Source organism: Lactuca serriola, chromosome 9, assembly GCF_051521515.1.
Source record: "Lactuca serriola cultivar US96UC23 chromosome 9, Lser_US96UC23_V15, whole genome shotgun sequence".
Classification (NCBI taxonomy): Eukaryota; Viridiplantae; Streptophyta; class Magnoliopsida; order Asterales; family Asteraceae; genus Lactuca; species Lactuca serriola.
This window is the reverse complement of record NC_136416.1, coordinates 6,384,554-6,405,252: the sequence shown is the minus strand read 5'-3', so window position 1 is coordinate 6,405,252 and position 20,699 is coordinate 6,384,554. Positions and strand designations below refer to the sequence as shown.

The following is a 20,699-nucleotide window of genomic DNA, read 5'->3' as shown; positions in this document are numbered from 1 at the left end:
TGGTTTCCCCGATGATGATGTTATATGATGGAGAGACTTGCTTGACGTAAATCTTTTCAAAAACAAATATATATATATATATATATATATATATATATATATATATATATATATATATATATATATATATATATATAATATGTACCAAAAATTTTAAGGGACAACATCGGCTAATCAATAGCCCTTAGGTGAGGTCTTTCCTCAAACACTATGACATCTATGCCATGGCCCTACATTAAAAAAAATAAGATATAAAAAACAATTCTTGTTTTTTCTATTTGAGCTATGAATTTATTACTTAAATATGGATATGACGTTATGCAAACTACTCGGTCGACAGAGAATTTAGAGTTTAGGGTTTATTTAGCATTAATATTTGTAAGGGGCTGTAAGGGTAAATACACTAAAGTAAAGGGTTGTAAGAACATTTTACCCTACAAATTTAACCTCACCTATCACTCTATCTATCACACGACATATTAAAATCTTATCTCTCTCCGCACCTCTCTTTTCTCTCTCATCTGCAACTAAAAATACTTCGATCTGAGCTCGTTAATGGTGTATTTCTGCTCAGATCTGAGGCTATTACACGTAGTATACACATCGACAAACTTGCATCGGAGTTGACCTGTTGGCGGCCATCTTTTCCGGCCAGATATTGAAGGTTATAGGCGATGGCGTACTCGTTTCCTGAGGAGGTGTTGGAGCACGTGTTTTCATTTTTGAGCTCGGAAAAGGACAGGAACGCGGTTTCGTTGGTGTGCAAGTCGTGGTATGAAATGGAGAGGTGGTGCCGGAGGAGGATTTTTGTGGGGAACTGTTACGCGGTAAACCCTAAAATCATGATCAGGAGGTTTCCAGAGGTGAAATCGGTTGAGTTGAAAGGGAAACCGCATTTTGCCGACTTCAATTTGGTTCCGGAGGGATGGGGAGGGTATGCTCACCCTTGGATCGTTGAAATTGCTAGGGGTTACCCTTGGTTAGAGGAGATCAGGCTTAAACGCATGGTGGTTACGGATGAGAGCTTGGAGTTAATATCTAAATCGTTTAAGAACTTCAAGGTTTTGGTTTTGTCGTCATGTGAGGGCTTCAGTACTGACGGTCTTGCTGCCATTGCTGCTAATTGCAGGTAAAATATCTCCTTTCATCCATTAATTTGTGAAAAAAAAAAAACTGAATCACCAGTGTTGTTATAATATTTGTTATCTTCAGCTCAGCTCGAACTTTTTCAATTAAAACTCATAATTTTAATCTTGTATGCCATGTATAGACCTTAATTATCAATGCCTGGAAAAATTTGGTTTCTCCGGAGAAAACTCTGTTCTCTTACCGCACCCTACTTCTCTTAATCTTTCGTAACATAATCGCTAATTTTTTTTGAATCTTGAGGCTTCTTGTAAGAAACTGTTAGATTGGAGGCACATCTTGCTTGTATAGTTAAATTTTTTTGGTCTGTAAGTAGTACTACATAAATCTAGCTTTAGTACTAGATGATATTAATGTATAATTGGGTTCTTCAAATCATTTTGTTTCTTCTAGCTAGCGTTTGTTATTTACGTTATAAGAAAGTAAGTTTGTAGGATTGTTAGCACTTATTATTTGCTTTTGCAACAGCTTTACCAATGTTGTTGTTTTTTGTTGATCAATTGTTTCTTCTGGACGGGAGGGTGGTTTTCCTTCTGTGATTGCTACATTTTCTGTTACTTTATACAATGGAATTGATAACTTAATGTGAATTTTAATAAAATGATTTTGAAAGCTGCTGCTGAGTCTTCTTTATTGACACATCCTTTCCTAAAAAAACAAGATAGTAGAAGGTAAATTATATGTACTTTTTGGGACCTCAAAAAAGAAAAGAAAAGCAAGATGCTTTTATACTTTTATCCTTTGTTTATTGAATTGTTTGGTGTTTTGATTTTGAATACAGAAATTTGAGAGTATTGGAGTTGCGGGAGTGTGAAGTTGAAGATGTAAGTGGGCATTGGCTGAGTCACTTCCCTGATTCTTTTACCTCATTGGAGTCTCTAAACATGGGTTGTTTGGGTTGTGAGGTGAGTTTCTCAGCCCTGGAACGCCTGGTTGCCAGGTCACCCAACCTCAAGACCCTTCGACTCAACCGCACTGTACCCCTTGAGAAGCTCTCGACACTCCTACAGCTGGCCCCACAGCTGGTTGAATTTGGCACAGGCTCCTACTCAGCAGACATCCGGTCAGATCTATATTCAAGTCTGGTGGAAGCCTTTTCACGCTGCAAGAATCTAAAAGGGCTTTCAGGGTTTTGGGATGTGGTTCCAGCTTATCTTCCTGCTTTTTACTCTGTGTGTCCTGGCCTCACTTTTCTAAACTTGAGCTACGCCGCCACACAGAGTCCTGATCTTACCAAGATTGTTAGCCAATGTCATAACCTGCAGCGCCTATGGGTATGTCACACTCACTCTGTATCTCTTAATGCACAACTTCATAATCTGTTCCATAAATATCAAACTGATAAAAGATACAAACTGCAGGTGTTGGATTACATTGAGGACACGGGGCTCAACGCCCTTGCAATTTCATGTAAGGACCTTCAAGAATTGCGAGTGTTCCCTTCGGACCCTTTTGTGGCGGATGCAAACGTGATGTTAACAGAAGAAGGTCTGGTTTCAGTCTCTGAAGGTTGCCCAAAGCTTCAGTCTGTCCTCTACTTCTGTCGCCAGTTTTCAAATGCAGCATTAACCAGCATCGCCAAAAACCGCCCTAACCTAACAACCTTCCGTTTGTGCATTCTGGAACCCCGAGCTCCCGATTACCTGACATTCGAACCCCTGGATTCCGGTTTCGGATCCATAGTCCAACACTGCAAAAACCTGAGACGCCTTTCGTTGTCGGGTCTCCTGACAGACCGTGTGTTTGAACACATCGGGACCCACGCTAAAAAACTGGACATGCTTTCGATAGCTTTTGCTGGGGATAGTGATTTGGGGTTGCATCATGTTTTATCTGGATGTGAGAGTTTGAGGAAGCTGGAAATACGGGATTGTCCTTTTGGGGATAAGGCTCTTTTGGCTAATGCTTCCAAGTTGGAGACAATGCGATCCCTTTGGATGTCTTCTTGTGGGGTTAGTTTTGGAGCGTGTAAGGTGTTGGGTCAGAAGATGCCTGGTCTTAATGTTGAAGTCATTGATGAAAGAGAGAATCTTGATTCCATCCCTCAAAACTCTCCCGTTGAGAAGCTTTACATTTACCGAACCGTTGCAGGGGAGAGGTTTGACATGCCCGATTTTGTACGGACAATGGGTAAACACAACCACAATAGGAGGAGGTATGCACATTGCACAGCACCACTGTCAAATCTGAATATTTATATATATATATATATATATATTTTTTGAATACATTTTTGGTCCCTCAGTATAGTTGGTTTTTGCAGTTTTACTCCCAAATACTTTTCTCTTGCATTATTTTGGGTTTTTGTAACTTGTTTGGTCGCTGATCTTCAAATCTAATCTTACTACCTGGCTGTTTGCTATTTTTTTCTTTAAATGACCATTTTGCCCCCGGACCAATATTGAAAAAGCACCACAGGGGACTCACCAAATTTGTAGTTTTCTCATATTTATTTTATTTTTTTAATTAAGGGTTATGCCATTTTATATGTGGATATGATTATAAAATTTTATTAAAATACATATTTCATATGTGAATTGTACTATAAAAAGTTAAAATAACAAAAAAGATCTTGAGAATTAGTCAACAAATTGAGATAACAAGATAATATAAATAACTAAAATTGGTATATTAAAAAATTATTCAACATTAAAAAATTTGGTCCGGGTATGGTATATTGCTTTTTCAATTTTGGTCCAAGGACAAAATGGTCATTTTGAAAAGTTCAACATCTTGGAGTTAGACTTAACAATCTAAGGACCATAACCGTTAGGGAAACTGCAAGAGAAAGCTTTTTGGGACCAAAATTGCAAAAATCAGCTAAACTCAAGGACCAAAAATGTTATTTACTTATTTTTTAAAGAAAATTTAGTTATTTGACACACTTGATTTGGGGTTTTGGCACTTAGGTTCAAATAAAGCGTTAAGGCCCGTGTAGTGTTGCGGCATGCCACATTTGGTCCCTGGTGAAATCTGGTATGGTGTGTGAGTTGTAGAATGTATCTGTACTATTATTATTATTATTATTATTATTATTATTATTACTTATTAGTCAGTTAGTCTCATTTCGCTTTGAATAAAGACCACCCCTTCCTTCCTTTAAATCTTGTTGTAACTTGTAACTGCTGCGTATTGTTTGTTGGCTGTTAAATTTATCGCAGCCCTTGCATTGCCCGAATTATGTCTACAACGACCTTTTTGTATTTTCCGTTATTCTTGCCTTTCTGAATCACTTCATTATCTATCTGTAACTTGTTCTTGATAATCATATGGTGTTCTTAGGATTCCAATATTAATTAGCATCATACCCGGATCTGTTAAACTATATTTAAATTCATATGCTTTTTAAAATCATGTGCTTAATCGGCCAAGCACTTAATTTATATATACAACCAATGGTTGTTTCTTTTTTACCTCTGAAAAAAATAAAAATAAAGAAACAACTCTCAAGTCAAAAAAGGGTGTGAGAATGAATGAGGAAGTGAAAGGTGAATAAACGGATGAGGTAAATCAAAAGCAACCAAAAGCTTTATTTGTATTGGATGATGATATCCACAACTTTATGTATCCATCATCATAAATCATAATCATAGCTTTTATGCATCCATCATCATCATCATCATCATCATACCTCATGATGCTCATGGTCTTCATTTTTTATTCTTCATCATTCCATTTCCATTTTCATCTTCAATTTTAATTATGGTTTCCTCTGCAACTCTATACCTCAGATTTTACCATCAAGTAGATGCTCATTAAAGTCAAATCTCTGAATCAATAACTGCTTTTTTCAGCTTTAAAATCAATGAGTAATTCTTTTGGTGTTGAATCGAATAAAGTAGCAACAATGATTTGTCTGTTTATTTTCTTGTCATATTTCATTGGTCTGGCTCTGTGTACTGTTACATATCACTATTCATAAACAGCTTTCTGATTCAACTAATTAAGATCAAGACTTTACACAAGCGAGTGTGTGGACATTCAGTAAGATATATGGTAGCAAAATAAACAAGTTAGATAGATTGAATAACAAATCAAGATATGGAAATACCTTAAAACATGTTGGGTGAGTTTATTGGACTTTCTTTGTTTTTACCAAGTTCTCCCTTTTTTGCTACAAGGCATCCGCATCATATATCATATGAAACAAATTTAAACTACTTTAATACCTGAACAACAAACGTATCCGCATATTAAATCAGATTCGTACGTAACAATAAATTTAAACTACTTTAATACCTGAACAACAAACTTATCGGCATATTAAATTAGATTCGTAAGTAACAATGAGAAAAACATATTATTAATGAAATTAAGGTTACAAATTGTCAAGAATTACTCAATCATAGACACATTATTAGAAATGGAAAAACGAACCAATGGGGGTTGACAAGGGGTACAAAATGAATCGATCAAAACAAGCCCGACTAGGGTCAAGCTACAAACATTCTATTGTGGAGAGCTCCCGCGATTCAATTACCTACATGATATGGCCTTGTAAGTTCTTTTTGATATATTTATGTGCGTCGGGGTCTTTGCTAAGAAATAATCATCCATGACGGAGCTGTTAAAGCAATATCAACATTCATACCCACTGTCCATTTGATGTTTTGGTTTTCAGATGGATACGAGGGAAACACACGCAACGCATCATGTGTGGCTCTAAAAAGGATTTCCCTTCTCATAGGCTAGATGAGTGAGGGTTTACCTGTGGTTCACGCTGCCTCATGTAAAGTGATAAAATCCGAGAAAACGTGCATGCATAATCAAAACGTGTTAATACCGTTTACATTTGATACTTTTGTTTTCTTGCACCACATGTTGTGGAACTCATCAATAGTCTAACTTGTTAAGTATAGTAACGTTATGATCCAAAGATTTATGATTTAAGTTTTTAAAAGAAGTTGTTCTGCCATGCATAAAATATTAGTGGTGCAACCTGTAACTCATTTGTCTTCCAACTCGTTAAAATAATGATATAATATTTGGCAAATAAAACAATGTACGTAAGATTTTGAATGCACTTTAGGTAACACCCATCTAATTCTTTTTGTTTATAATTACATTTGTACTTATTCAGACCATTATCAATAAGTCTAATCGACTCCTTTTAACAATCACTACACTTTTTGAACTAAAATGTGCACAAGTGTAGGGGTAAAATTTCTTAGCTATTCTTTATAATTTACGTTCACTAAAATAGTAAAATAGTAAAATGTATAATTTTTAATAGTAAACAATACTACACTTTCCTGAATTCTAGTGTACATTTCATAAAAATATTATTTGCTCATTACAACTTACGTTGTATTAATATATTTTTAAAATTGGGATAAATGAATTTGCGTTTAATAATCTATTTTGTAATAGATTATATTATAAATTTGAAATGGCAGCTTGATACTAAGCACTAACTAAAAAACATATTAAAATCTATATACTAATAAAAGAGTAGTCATTTTGCCAAGTGTCATAATATTAGAACTCCTAATTAATATGATGTCACTTGTCATTCTATTAATTCTCCATTTTAAATTCATTAAACCTCCTAATTAATGTAATGTTATTTGTCAATCTATTTATTTATTATTTTAAATTTTAAATGTTATATTATTGTTTTCATTAGTTCACAAATAAAAATAGTCTAATATATATGATAAATTAATTACACATATTTATTTGAATCAATAATTATAATTTTATATAACTAATAAAAAAATCTCTTAATTAATAATGTATTTAAAATTTTATATAAAATAATTGATTAATAATTTTGAATTTTTACTATGAATATTTAATTAATTTTGTAACCGTGGTTTCCACGGGTTATAAACTAGTTGTATAATATAATCATGCTTTCCTTCTTTTAACCCAATTAATATAAAACTTTTATTCCAATTCCAAGCAAGAAAGTATACTCATCCCACACAAGAATGATATTCTCAATTTACAATCAGTAAAAATTAAAAAAAAAAAAACCATTTATAAGGCCATACGGTATGCCTCCGTAAGAGGCACATAAAATTGTGGGGGTTCCTCTTTTATAAGGCCATACGGTATGCCTCCGTAAGAGGCGCATAAAATTGTGGGGGTTCCTCTTTTACGTTGAAACACCATCCTGGTTAGGGTTGACCATTTGGACATGTGGACCGGACCGGATTGGACCGTTTTTTTTAACCCTCGGACTGGTTTTTGGTTCTAGGATTTGAGCCAAACCGGTTTGGTCCGGCCAGTTCCGGGTAAAAACCGGTTTTCGACTGGCTTATTTTTTTAAAAAATTGTATTCTATGAACATTGGCGAATTTAATATATATTACGGGGTAGCCCGGGATACTCCTCAAAAAAATTTCAGTAGTGTAATTTTTTCTGGATTTTTTTTCTTAATGTGTATTACGCGATTTTTTTTATCGGATTACTTGTCGGGGATACCCATTTACTTTGATCCTGGATACGCCACTGTCTATAAAATTCTTTAAACAAACATATCTCATTCGTTTTAAATCGGGTTGACATGAGGTTTTTTCCAATGTGTAATTTAGAGTTTTTAGACAATTTTAAACTATAATTTTATTATTTTTGGTTTCATATTCGATGAGTTAAAATCCTTCAAAGATGAGATATCAAAGCTGCAATATTTCAGCTTTTCAGCAAAAATTTAAATTTTGGTATTCTGTGAAAATTTTTAAACAAACATATCTCATTCGTTTAAGTCGAATTGACATGCGGTTTTTTCTAACGTGTAATTTAGAGTTTGTAGATGATTTTAGATTATAATTTTGTTTTTCTTTTGTGTTATATTCGATGAGTTACAATCATTCAAAGATGAGATATTAAAGCTGAAATATTTCAGCTTTTCAGCAAGAAATTTAAACTTTTGTATTCTGTGAAATCCTTTAAACAAAAATATCTCATTCGTTTTAAGTCGGATTGACATGCGGTTTTTTCCAATGTGTAATTTAGAATTTGTAGATGATTTTAGACTATAATTTTGTTTGTAACATCCTGATATCCGAGGTATGGCATTTTGATATATAGGCATGAGTTTGAGTGGGAGACTCGACGAGTTGGCTCCTCAACTCGTCGAGTTGGGTTGCGGCTTGGAGACGTGTCAAATGGATGGACTCGATGAGTCGGGTATCTGACTCGCCGAGTCAGCGCTGTGGACAGAAACCCTAAATCCTTGGGCCCGAGACCTATTTAAAGGCCCTTAAGGCCTCCTATTGCGGCTACTCTTCTGGAAGGAAACGCTAAACCGTGTGTGAGAGCTTGGAGTGAAGAAGAAAGCTATTATGAAGCTTTGTGGTCATTTTTGAAAGGAAGAAGTAAAGGGCCAAGCTAGAGGATCAAGAAGAGGTGTTGGATCTGCTAAGGTTTCATCCTCAAAGCATCAGGGGAGGTATAAATCTCAATTCCTAACCTCTCCTTAGTGTAGATTTCTCATTCGTGGATAATTAGAGCTTTTCTTCTTCATATCTTTTTGGGGCTTTGTGGATTTGAGAGTTGTGAGGAAGTTTAACCTCAGATCTGGACCCTAGGAGGTCCCAAACGCCTTATGACCCATGCTTTTCTCAATTTTGTTGAAGCTTTTGGTGTGTACAACCCTTCTAGCTCATGTTTATAGCATATATTGCTCTAGATGCCATGCATGGGCGAAAAGGTATATATTGCTCTAGATGCCATGCATGGACAAAAAGGTAATGACTTTACATGATTTCTAAGCCCCATGAGTATAGATCTAGAGTTTGAGAAGAGATCAGGCCCTGAAATTGTCTATATGCATGAGAGTCTGAATAGACTCGCCGAGTCCAGCTGCTGACTCGGCGAGTAGCCTAGGGTTTTGTTGGGTCAAAATATGGTTTATACTTTGCTTTTCTGAGCAATTGTATTTTTCTATAATATTTTTGGAGTTTATGGTCATGTTTACGGTTGAGTTTACGGCCGTAAACACCTTACGGTCGTAAACCCATTCCCGGCCAGAAAAGACCGGTTTCATTTATGCTTTTTAAACATTTTCAGAGTAATCCTTTTGATTTTAAAAGAGATGCGGAATTTGTTCCCAAAAACAAAGTATGATAAAATAATATTTACCAAAGCATTTCATAAAGAAATGTATTTTCATTATATAACCAAAACTCGGGATGTCATGTTCCGATACAGACCATAAAGCATAAACGATAAACATTACAAGTCATTCAACAAATATATACATATACAGACTTGTAAACAAAAACAACTTGATGATTATCCATCTTATGCCCTTGCACCACTTCCTGTAATACAAAGAAACTGAGTGGGTCAGGCTTGGGAGCCTGGTGAGCATATAGGGTTTTCAACCCACAATAAATAATTAAATTAATTTTTCATCAACCAACGATAACCCAATTACCCATTCCCGTTATTCTCACTTTATGTCCCTAAAATAACTAACACAAGGGACCTAGTCTAAGAATATTTCATCGGGGCGACAACACATGCATTCGGGGGTTTCCCGACAATATATGTCAAATAAGGCAACCATGGGGGGATGGAGTACAGCGAATGAACACCCAAGTTCATTAACACCTACAGGTGGCGAGCCTGTTAGTGTTCCACAGGACTGTCTAGAAAAGTCTGTGGTCGTCATCTAAACTCCGCTAGATGACTAAATCAAAACAACATCGAGGCCTCTCATCTGTTTATTACACACCAACTAAATACCCATGTTCTACCCAACATATTAGTAGATAAAAATATACATTTTTATACATAGTTTAAAACCTGTATAGCATGCTTTAATCAATACATATTCCACATAACAGATGAGGCACACACACATAACACGTATTTCATAGAGAATAACTCTGATCTATGAGATAGAAGAGAGTGAATATACATTCACACATATAACAACAAAATATATACACATAGCACGTATTTTATATAAAATACTTTATAATAATGTGTTGGAAGAAGGTAACTACACACTCACCTGATCAGAAGATGATCCGACAACACTACGGATTATACAAGTAGTATACTTCGATAGATCTGGAAGATCTTCACCAAAATCGAACTCCTCGCGGGCAGAGCTTCGGCTCGGGAATAACGCTCTTCGGGATCCTCGGGGCTTCGGATCTTGCTTCGGGGCTCGGAAATGATACCGGGCTTCGGGATATGATTGGCACGCAAATCGAGGCAAAACTTAGAGAGAAGGAAGAGTTTGAACAAGAGAAAATGGCTGATTTCGAGTTCTATTTATAGGCTGAGGGTCTGGGATTACGCGGGGCGTAACTTGGTTACGCGGGGTGTACTTTGACGTCACTGCATGCGTCGATCTGTGGCACTCGAGTATTGGTCAGACAACTTGCATCCGCCTGAGTACGCGGGGCGTACTCAAATTACGTTGGGCGTAATTTGACTCGACAAACTTTTAAATTCCGTAACTTTCGCATACGAGCTCCGTTTTCGACGTTCTTTATATCCACACGTAGGTGAGACTACGCTCTACAACTTTCGTTTAGACTCCGTCGGCTAACTTTGACTTTATTTTTTATTATTTATTTTTAGAAGGCCCGGACAGGAAAACTTCACTATAAAATCATAACTTCTTCGTCCGACGTCCGTTCTCGCCTATCTTTTCATCGTTTCGCTACTAACAACGAGATCTTCGATTCTCATTTAGATTGTTTCGGCTAAAAACCGCTCGATCTCAAATCGAGTATTCGGGTTGCATACTGCTAAGTCGAAACTTAGAAAAATCATAACTTCCTCATACGAAGTCAGATTTGGGCGTTCCTTTTATGCACGCTCTCGGTTTAACGAAATCTACGACTTTCGTTTAGATCGCTAAGGCTAAATATCACTCTATCTTAAATTCATATTTTACGTCACTCGGCGTTTTGCCGGTTCTGTCGCGAAACTTTGACAGGTCATAACTTCTTCGTTATAACTCGGATTTTGGCATTCCTTATATCCCCGGAATCCTTGTTTCGACCACTACAACTTTATGCAAAGATATCGGGCTTATCTCACACTTTAATTTTGATTCTTATTTTATTCTTAATTCATTAAATTATAAAAATCAAGAAAATAAACACATAAATCACATAATTCACAAATAATACATTTTTATTATTTCAAATTTAGTTACAAAGGTTAACCTAGACTATTACATTGCTAAAAATGGCAAGCCCAGAAACACAGGCGTTACATTGTTGAACCCTAGAGAGTTTACGGCCAGAGAGACAGAAGAACTTGTGTGTTAGTGTGTGTGTGAATCTCTTGTATCCGAATCATCATTCTATTCATTAATACATTGAGATTCATCATCTACTTCTTCTCTTTCTATTCTATTTGATCTGACATCATCCGTTTGATTGAGATTTCGCACCATCAAACGGATCTGATTGATACACAAGCATTTTAGGGACTTACAATTGGTATTAGTGCCAAGTTGTATCAGTCAATTTTGTCAGATTTGGAGCATTATTTGATCTTATTTTCGAAATATTCTTGCATTTTTGGATAGATCTCTGGAAATTAAGGGGGGTTTGTTCTTCGTGTTTTTCATAAAAAAAGGTTTTTGATCGAATTTTGGAGCTTCAAAGTCGAAAAATCGGTGTTTTTGGTCGGAGTTTGTGGCCGGCGGCTAGGGTTTCAGAGTTCACGGTCGGAAACTGTTCACGGTCGCCGGAGGATTGCGGCCGGTGTTTGCGGTCCGAGGAGTTCACGGCCTCGGTTTGCGGCCTCAGAGTTTACGGCCTCGCAAGAAGCAACCTCGCTCAACAGCCTCGTCCTCGCATAGCTCCTCGGCCTCGCAACCAACTTCGCTTCGCATTTAAAAAAATAGGACGCGACTTTGGAGGTGCCGGTGATCGAACCCGGGTCTCCTGCCAACTGAACCTCGTGCCTTATCCAACTTGGCTACATGATCCTTTGTTACTTTCCTTCCGAATTTAATTCATAAAGACTCCTTTTCACACCAAATTTCGAATTTTGACACTTTTAACCCAAAAACTCTATTTCTTTTATTTTTAAATTCCTTTTTCATCCAAAATTAAAATTAATAATAATAATAATAATAATAATAATAATAAAATAAAAAATAATAATAAATTTTTTTCATTTTTGACTTTTATTTTTGATTTTTTATTTTGACTTGACTTCCAAGTTTGATCTTTGATTTTATACTTTGACTTTTAAACTTTCAAATTTAGCTTTTCGGTTTAACTTTTAAGTTTGACTTTTCAAGTTTGACTTTTGAGTTTAATTTTTTTTAAATTTGACTTTTAAGTTTAACTTTTTAAATTTGACTTTTAAGTTTAACTTTTTAAATTTGACTTTTAAGTTTGACTTTTCAAGTTTGACTTTGAGTTTAATTTTTTTAAATTTGACTTTTAAGTTTGACTTTTAAGTTTAAATTTTTAAATTTGACTTTTAAGCTTGGCTTTTCAAGTTTGACTTTTGAGTTTAACTTTTTAAGGTTGACTTTTGAGGTTTATAATCAAAGGGTTTGACTTTTAAGTTTTATTTTAGCTTCTAGTTGTGCTTTTAATTGATTTTAAAGTCTACGAGGGAGTTGAAAACATGAAAGAGAGTCGTCAGGATATGTTAAGACAAAATTTCAACATTTTCGTTAATATCCCTGGAGAAACCCTCGAAACTCAGTTGTAGCGATTTAGCACACTCACTACTGAGATGAATATTGTCGGGATCTTCTTGACTAAGTCCGAGATAAACAAAAAGCTGCTAAATTCGCTTCCGAAATCATGGGATATGAACGTGGCTATCATCAAGAAGACAAAATATCTCAATCATCTTAGTCTTGCTGATGTAATTGTAGAACTTGTGCTTTGAAGTGTAGAAAAACAATGAGTTCTGAAAACATTCCGGTCACTGAAGTTACATGTACTCCAGCTTGTGAAACTACGATTATATTTCTTCGGGAACAACTTGATTTATTAAAAAAAGAAGTTGAGGACCTAAGATATGAAGGATATCAACTCAGGAAAGGACAGAAACCCCTGAAGGCTGAATTAGAAGCAAAAACCAAGGACTTTAGGAAACTTTAGGAAGAGTATAACAACAAGTGTGAAAATTATGACTATATTAAGAGACAACTTGCTGCTGTAACTGAAGAACTTGACTCTTTGAAAATTAAGTGTGGAAAAACAGATGTTAGTTTTAAAAATTATATTGCGTCAAGTCAGACAGTCGAGTCCTTATTTGAAACCGAATTAAAATTTAAAGATAATCAAAACAAGGGTCTAGGATACGATAATGTACCTCCTCCTTTCAATCATGCATATCAGTATCACCCGTTGACCAAAGAGGAGATTGCCAATGAACCATTCATGGTTTATGGAAAACCAGCGGGATTTGTGTCAGGAGGAGTTATTAATATTGAAGATACTAATGTTGCTACTTCATGTGCAGGTAAAGTAGCAGAAGATGAGAACAAGGAGAAAACCATTGAACAAACCAACATCTCCTTGAACTCTGAATTTGTTGCTTCGAACTCAACTGCTTCTGATCAACCTGCCTTTGAGAAATACAGGCCACCAATTCCAACGCAACAGAGTTCTTGTGGCAAGTGTGCATGTGGGAACAACAAGAGACACGACAAGGATACGCCACCAGGAGCAGGAAGAAACAACTTCATAGTGAAGAAAAAGACATGTTTTCACTGTGGAACACCTGGACACATTGCCAGAAATTGTCCAAATCGCGCATACGTTCCCTACTATGCACAAGGTTGGCAGAACGCGCCAAGAGGGAGATAATCCAAAAGAAACCCCTCAAGGCCACGTTCAGATAATGCCGACTAGAATTCCATGAAGGCCAAGAATTCAACTCCTAAGGCCAAGCATCCAACTCCCAAGAGCAAGAAGGAAATGTCGGCCAAGAAACCTAGTTCAAGAGATGCTCCTGTGAAGCCAAGACTGGTTAGGTCAAAGTCATCTAGGCAGACGACTTCAAGTTCCAAATCAAGTGTCGAGGCACCCATCCGATCCAACAAGAAATGGGTTAAACCTGAATATAGATGGGTACCAAAGGTTCAATCTCCCAAATCTTCTAATGATTCTAATATTTCATCATCTTCTGTTTGTGATAAGCATGATATGTCATGGGAGAAAGTACCTTGCGTTGATGACAAAGGTCGACCCAAGTTCAAAATGGACTGGGTTCCAAAGACCAACTGATCCCGCTCTGTGTTGGCGCAGCTATGAAGACATATCATCAGACTTCGGTTTGTTGGTAGTGGCTGCTCCTGGCATATGATTGGGGATATCTTTCAACTGTACAACACTCAGAACATTATTTGAGAGTATGTGTCCTTTGCGGGAAGGGAAAAAAGGAAGGGATCACTCATGGGGTTAGTGCTTAATAATATGAAGAATTTTCGGATCTATTCTGAGATTATGCGTGCTGTTCTCAGACCTTCTAAATGCAGATTCAATCGGTGAATTATGGTTTGCGTTTTCTTCTTTATTCTCCTGAGTGTTTCTTAAGCTGATTCGCTTTAAAGACTAATTTTTGCTTTAGGATAGTTTAAATTTGCGCATTTATTTTCGTTTCTCTCCTATGCACAAATTTAGGGGGAGAAATAAAAACAACACAAAAATTAGAATATTAAAAAAAATCCAAAAACATTAGAAAATCTGAAAATAAAAAATATGTTGGTTATGAAATGTGCTTGAGGGAGATGTTTTGGGAAATGAAATTAGCAAGTGATAACGGGTAGTCTGAATCGGCGTAATGTACCTATGTTGAATCGTCTACGCTTTGTGTTCGATGCGCTGGTAGGCACGAAAGATTTTAAATGGACTTGACTAGGGAAAGTTTAACCTAATGAATTTAAGGACTTGACAAACTTTGACCTAGTTAGATCCATTTAACCTGATTTCACGACGCTTGGATAGGTTGAGCAGAGAGATATACATGGGAATCTACCGGTCACATTAAATAACCAGTATCTAGAACTGTGGATTCACTTTTCCTCGATGTGCGGATTCTGTCCTTAATTCCGGTTGGATGGGGCGACTGGTAAATTCCGTTAAATTAGGTCTGTTGAAAATCGTTTTCTTTCTTTCCGTCTGTTAGCCATATGTTGTCTCCTCTGCGTGACTTCCAATCCGACCTGGTACACAACATATGCAACTCTATTTCTCTGCAAGTTATATATATGAAATTCCTCTTATCTGTTAGCCATATGCTGTCTCCGTTGCGTGACTTCTAATCCGACCTGGTACACAGCATATGTAACCTTCTACTTCTCAACCCCTCTGAAACAATAAGTAATAGAATTCTGAATCTATCCTCTCTCTGAATGGTTGTCTGCTCACCCGGTGTAAGGAGTACTCTGGAAGTTCTTGATGGCTGGGGCATATCAGGAAGCGGGAAACACGTTCCAGTACAATTAAAATTGAACACTAAAAGATTGTGTATATATCTCGCTGCTCAATTTAGGTGGACAACAATATCCCTGGTCGTCGTCAGCTGAATGGTCCTTAAGATATAGTATTGAGGAACTTAGGATCAGATATAATATCTAGGAACTTAAGTTCACCTTGTCTTGTAACAAATAGTATGTCCTAAATTTGTCATAATTTTTCGTGTTTAAGTGGACAACAATACCGACGATCGACCAGACAAAGATGTGAATATGAAAGGTACCGACAAGTGGATTAAGGTTGTCTAAAAACTTTGATCCCAAATCACTTTTAAAGTTACATATCATTTTTATTTTTGTTAAATTTGTCATAGTTTCTTCTAATTTAAATATTAGGGGAGAATGAAAAATTAAAAATAATGAAAATAAAATAAAATAAATCAGAAAAATTCAAAAATCAAAGAAAAATAAAAAAAATTAAAAATCCAAAAATAGTGTTATTTCTGTTTTATTTCTTGTTCAGAAAAATCAAAAATCCAAAATCCGAAAATATTTTTGTTTTTGTTTTAATTTGTGTGCTAAGTTTTCTTTTAGTTTTGTTTTGTCTTGAAAAGTGATTTCAGGTATAGATAAGACTCATGAAGTTTGTGTTGAAGATTTCTGAGCCAAAGCCTCGTCCGTGAGCATTGAAGAATTCACATTCGAAGGAGCAAGAAATGAAGATTATTCTTTCAACATTCAATCCTTCAACCCCAAAAGCAAGGTGAAGCTGAAATTGAAGATTATGTGACGGATTGCATTGAAGCCTCCTTAATCAGTCTGCTGCTATCTTTGTACCTGCTGAAGTGATCTAGAAGTTCAGTTCTCTCTGATGTTCTCTCTGAAGATTCTCAAGCTGAAAGCGCCATCTTTCAAGAATCAGTACAAGAAGTCTCCTCAGCCAATGTGCGTTCAGAGCCAAATCTTGAAGAAAAGTTCAAGTGCTCAAGATGAAGTCATTCATTGAAGATTCATCAAGTACATCTTGAAGTTGTGAAGAATTTGAAGATAAATGCTGATGCCAAGCTTCCAATGAAGATTAAAAAGAAAAGCCAGCTACCTTTTAGGGGAGCTTGTTGGGTCAATTAAGAAAAGAAAGTTATAAACCAAGGGGGAGATTGTTGGGTCAAAATATGGTTTATACTTTGCTTTTCTGGGCAATTATATTTTTCTGTAATATTTCTGGAGTTTATGGTCATGTTTACGGTTGAGTTTACGGCCGTAAACCCATTTACGGCCCATGTTATCCAGCCCATGTTCTCCAAGTATAAATATAGGTGTGAGGGTGAGGAGTAGAGATTGATGAAAACGTAAGGAGTTTACGGCCAGAGAGAAGAGAGAAACGGGAGCTTATGTGAGTGTGTGTGAATCTTGTATTTCGATCTACATTCTAATCATCAAATAAAACAAGATTCATATTATTCTTCTTCTCTTTCTCTTCTATTTGATCTGACATCATCTGTTTGATTGAGATTCCACACCATCAAACGGATCTGATTGATACACAGGCAAATTATGGACTTACATGTTTGTCTCGAATAGCTGAGTCGCGTAGTGACTCGATGAGTTGGAGGGTTGACTTGTCGAGTTGGTTTAGCCAGAGGGCCCCTAAGAGTCGATGAGACTCGACAATTCACTATATGCACTCGACGAGTTAGGTCAAAAAGGACTGTTGACCAAGTTTGACTTCTGTTGACATTAGGGTTTGGTCAACATTAGTAATGGAGATTTCGGAAGGATAAAAATGGTATTTTATTCGCTCCGGGAGTTAAGAAGGAAGAGAGAGTGGTCCTTGGGGTTTTTGAGTAGGATCAAAGTGATAATTAGAGATGTGTAATCTATGTGTTAGGCGGAGACTAGTTCGAGATGTCCGAGTGCAAGATTACACTGGTCGGCTTATGAGGTGAGTCTTCTCACTATACTTTACCTTGAGTGGTAGTTATGTGTGACCGGAAGGTCTTATGTGCTTACATTAAGTATTATGTTATCATGTTGTATGTGGCATGCTATGCATTATGTCTTTGTGATTTATGCTATGCAGAGTTATAGACCAGACCGAAGGGTCCGACGATTTATGAGGCCGGAAGGCTCAAGCAGACTGAACCGGAGGGTCCAATGAGCTTAGGACCAAAGGGTCCAAAGAGTTAGGACCAGAGGGTCTACAGAGTTATAGCCTCGAGTGGCTACTATGTGTTGTATGTGGTATTTTGGGGAACTCACTAAGCTTCGTGCTTACCGTGTTATGTGTTATGTGTTTCAGGTCAGGTTCACAGGAAGGCGACGGCTTGATTGTACACACGAGATAAAGAGTTATGTTTTGGAGGATCCTGGATCGTTAATTAAACAATTATGGATTTATGTTTTGATAATTGGGATTTTTTGTGAAATGTATTATGAGCATTTTTGTGATTTTAAAATGAAAAAAAAAACTGTTTGAAAAATTCACAGTGTTACATTGTTGTTTTTGGTGTTATATTTGACGAGTTACAATTTTTCAAAGATGAGATAATAAAACTGAAATATTTTAGCTTTTCAGCAAGAAATTTAAACTTTTTTATTCTATAAAATTCTTTATACAAGCATACCTTATTTTTTTAGTTGAACTGACATGCGGTTTTTTCAACGTGTAATTTAGAGTTTGTAGATGAGTTTAGACTATATTTTTGTTGTTTTTTGTGCAATGAGTTACAATCTTTCAAACAAAGGTATAAAGTATAAACAACCAAAGTTTGACCGGTCCAAAGGACACAAGAAACGGAAACGTGTTCATTTTTACGAGTTGTACCATATCAAACCCAAAAAAGTGTTCATTTTAACGACTTGTAACATATCAAACCCAACAACATATTCATTTTAACGAGCTGTATCGAACCCAAAAACATGTTTTAACAAGTTGTACCATATGTATGTAAAGTTGTACAGGTAAACGGGTCAAAGAAGCGAAAAACTCGGACCTGGACCCGGTATGTAACATCCCAAAAATACGGATAAAATGGACATGAGAGCCGGAGGACGAGATGAAGGAGCACTACCCAAAGTTATTTGGGGCAGCGGGCTTCGAGGACGAAGTCTGATTCAAGTAGAGGAGAATTGAAACATTCGAGAATATTGGTATGTTTCTCGTTAACCCTTAATGTTAAAATTTCTATCATTTTTAGTCCCTAGCTAGTACACAGGGCATACTCTATGAGTACGCTTAACGTACTAGCTAATTGAAGGATCACGGATGCACCCACGTACGTTCGGCGTACGTTTGAGTACGAAGGGCATACGCAATGCATGGGCAAACTCTAACTTTACATGTTAAGTCAGCATTTAGGATCAAATATGAGAGTTTGGCTTGATCGCTTAACCGATTAAACGCTTAATGGGTTGGATTGGTTGTCTGCGTAGTATGCAGGGCGTACCCAGCTCGTACGCTGCACGTACTGGCCCCGGAAGGAGTACGATAAATGTAAGCCTGAGTACACCCAACGTGCTCAGCAGTTTGACTTTCGGTTAGATTTCATGGGTTCGGGCCATATTTTGGACTTTTAGGATTTGGGGCTTGTTGGGCCATTGACCTTATGAATTTGGGCCATCGCTAGACTATGGGCTTTCTTGGGATTAGGTCCATGATGATTTTTGGGCCCAATTAGGAAGTTGGGCCATATTAGGCCTTCAGATGCCATTTAGGAATTTCAGCCTTTTGAGAAAATGGGTTGGACCTTGGTTTTGGGCCAAGTAAGAAAAGGGTAAAATGATCTTTTACCATGGATGTTGGAAAAGTAATTTAGATTCTTGATTATAGGCCGAGATCTAATTATTAATTGGTTATTATTTGATGGTGTTAGCGTGAGAATTTTCCAGATCAACAGACCGAGATTTTATTTGAGAGATTCAACAGCTTGAGGTGAGTTTCCTTATTGTGTTTAGCGGGTCAAAGGCACCAATGCCACCCATGGTTTATTATGATTAGGATACTAGTTGTCTGTGTGACTCTACATGTATGTTTTCCTGATATGTTTACTGGGCGGGGCCTGATGATTATATTGTATGCAACTTTCTTTTTGATTTTTGCATGTGTTTATATGTTTGTATATATACCGGGTGGGGCCTGATGATTGACAGATCTGTTCTGAGCGAGGATCGAAGTCGGGCAGGACCAGATGACGGGTGGGGCCTATTATATGTTTGATATGTATGGTATGCGGTATTTTGGTGAGTTGACTAAGCTTTGTGTTTACAGTTTTCAGTTTATATTTCAGGTACTTTTGGTTCGAAGGGGAAGAGCTCGGGATGACTGCACTGCACACACCACATTGTTCCGCATTTTACATGGTTCTGATGTTTTTGGATGTTATTTGATATACTCTGATTTCACTATGGTTTTATGATATTGTTATGGATAATGGTTTTATTAATATAAAAATCAAAAATTTTGGTCTTACTTTTTGAGATGTTATAGTTTGGATCCGATGAGAGATTCGAGGAAATATATGCTATAATCTAAAAGATGTTGTAAGGCATTTAATGACTATGTTTATGCTTATGTTTCTTGTATCAATTATGACATCCTAAGTTTTTAATCAATGAAAAACATTTATTCGGAAGTACTTTTATGGGACAAATTCCGCATTCACAAAAGATTACTCTGGTTTAAAATAAGCATAAATAAAAAGGTCTTTCCAGACCGTGAAAATTGGGGATGTCACGGTAGAGGCTCTGTCCTATGCGGTTTTGGCCTTACGGGCTCAATTATGGATGTTACAAGACCATATCTCACGCCATAGTGTCATATGTTGTATGGATTATGATTATGTTTGTGTTTAGTCTTGTCTATGTGGTATGATTTTGGGCTTTGATGTCATCAATTCATCAATTTCACTAATATGGACAACGCCCCTCCTAAAACCCAACATGCATTGGTTAGTGCCATCTTTAGTAAAATTATCCAAAACATGGAAATACACCTTGACATGACTATTAGGCAGAAACCTATTTTTGAGTGTCTACGGGCAACACATGCTCAAGATTTTCTTATGACTATTTTATTGATGGTCTTGGCCAACATATGTCATCAGTGTAGTATTGTGCTAGACTCAAGTACCTCCTTATGATCCATTTATTTCTAGTTGACGAGACATGCCCTTTTTGTCGCAAG

At 36.5% G+C, this 20,699-nt stretch overlaps 1 protein-coding gene across 1 annotated transcript; it reads left to right on the top strand.

The window, feature by feature from the left end:
• Positions 1-466: 466 nt before the first annotated feature.
• Positions 467-4,349, top strand: LOC145076951 (protein TRANSPORT INHIBITOR RESPONSE 1-like). The gene is made up of 4 exons (XM_079022745.1): positions 467-1,129; positions 1,928-2,420; positions 2,508-3,301; positions 4,056-4,349. The coding sequence occupies exons 1-4, from the start codon at positions 675-677 to the stop codon at positions 4,063-4,065; spliced, it is 1,752 nt and encodes a 583-aa protein (XP_078878871.1). The 5' UTR covers positions 467-674; the 3' UTR covers positions 4,066-4,349.
• Positions 4,350-20,699: the final 16,350 nt, after the last annotated feature.

Excerpts from the sequence above, each read along its gene's own strand:
- LOC145076951 (XM_079022745.1), top strand. The coding sequence starts at position 675 with ATGGCGTACTCGTTTCCTGAGGAGGTGTTGGAGCACGTGTTTTCATTT. Across the intron at positions 1,130-1,927 it reads GCCATTGCTGCTAATTGCAG|AAATTTGAGAGTATTGGAGT; the intron begins GTAAAATATCTC and ends TTTTGAATACAG. Across the intron at positions 2,421-2,507 it reads ATAACCTGCAGCGCCTATGG|GTGTTGGATTACATTGAGGA; the intron begins GTATGTCACACT and ends TACAAACTGCAG.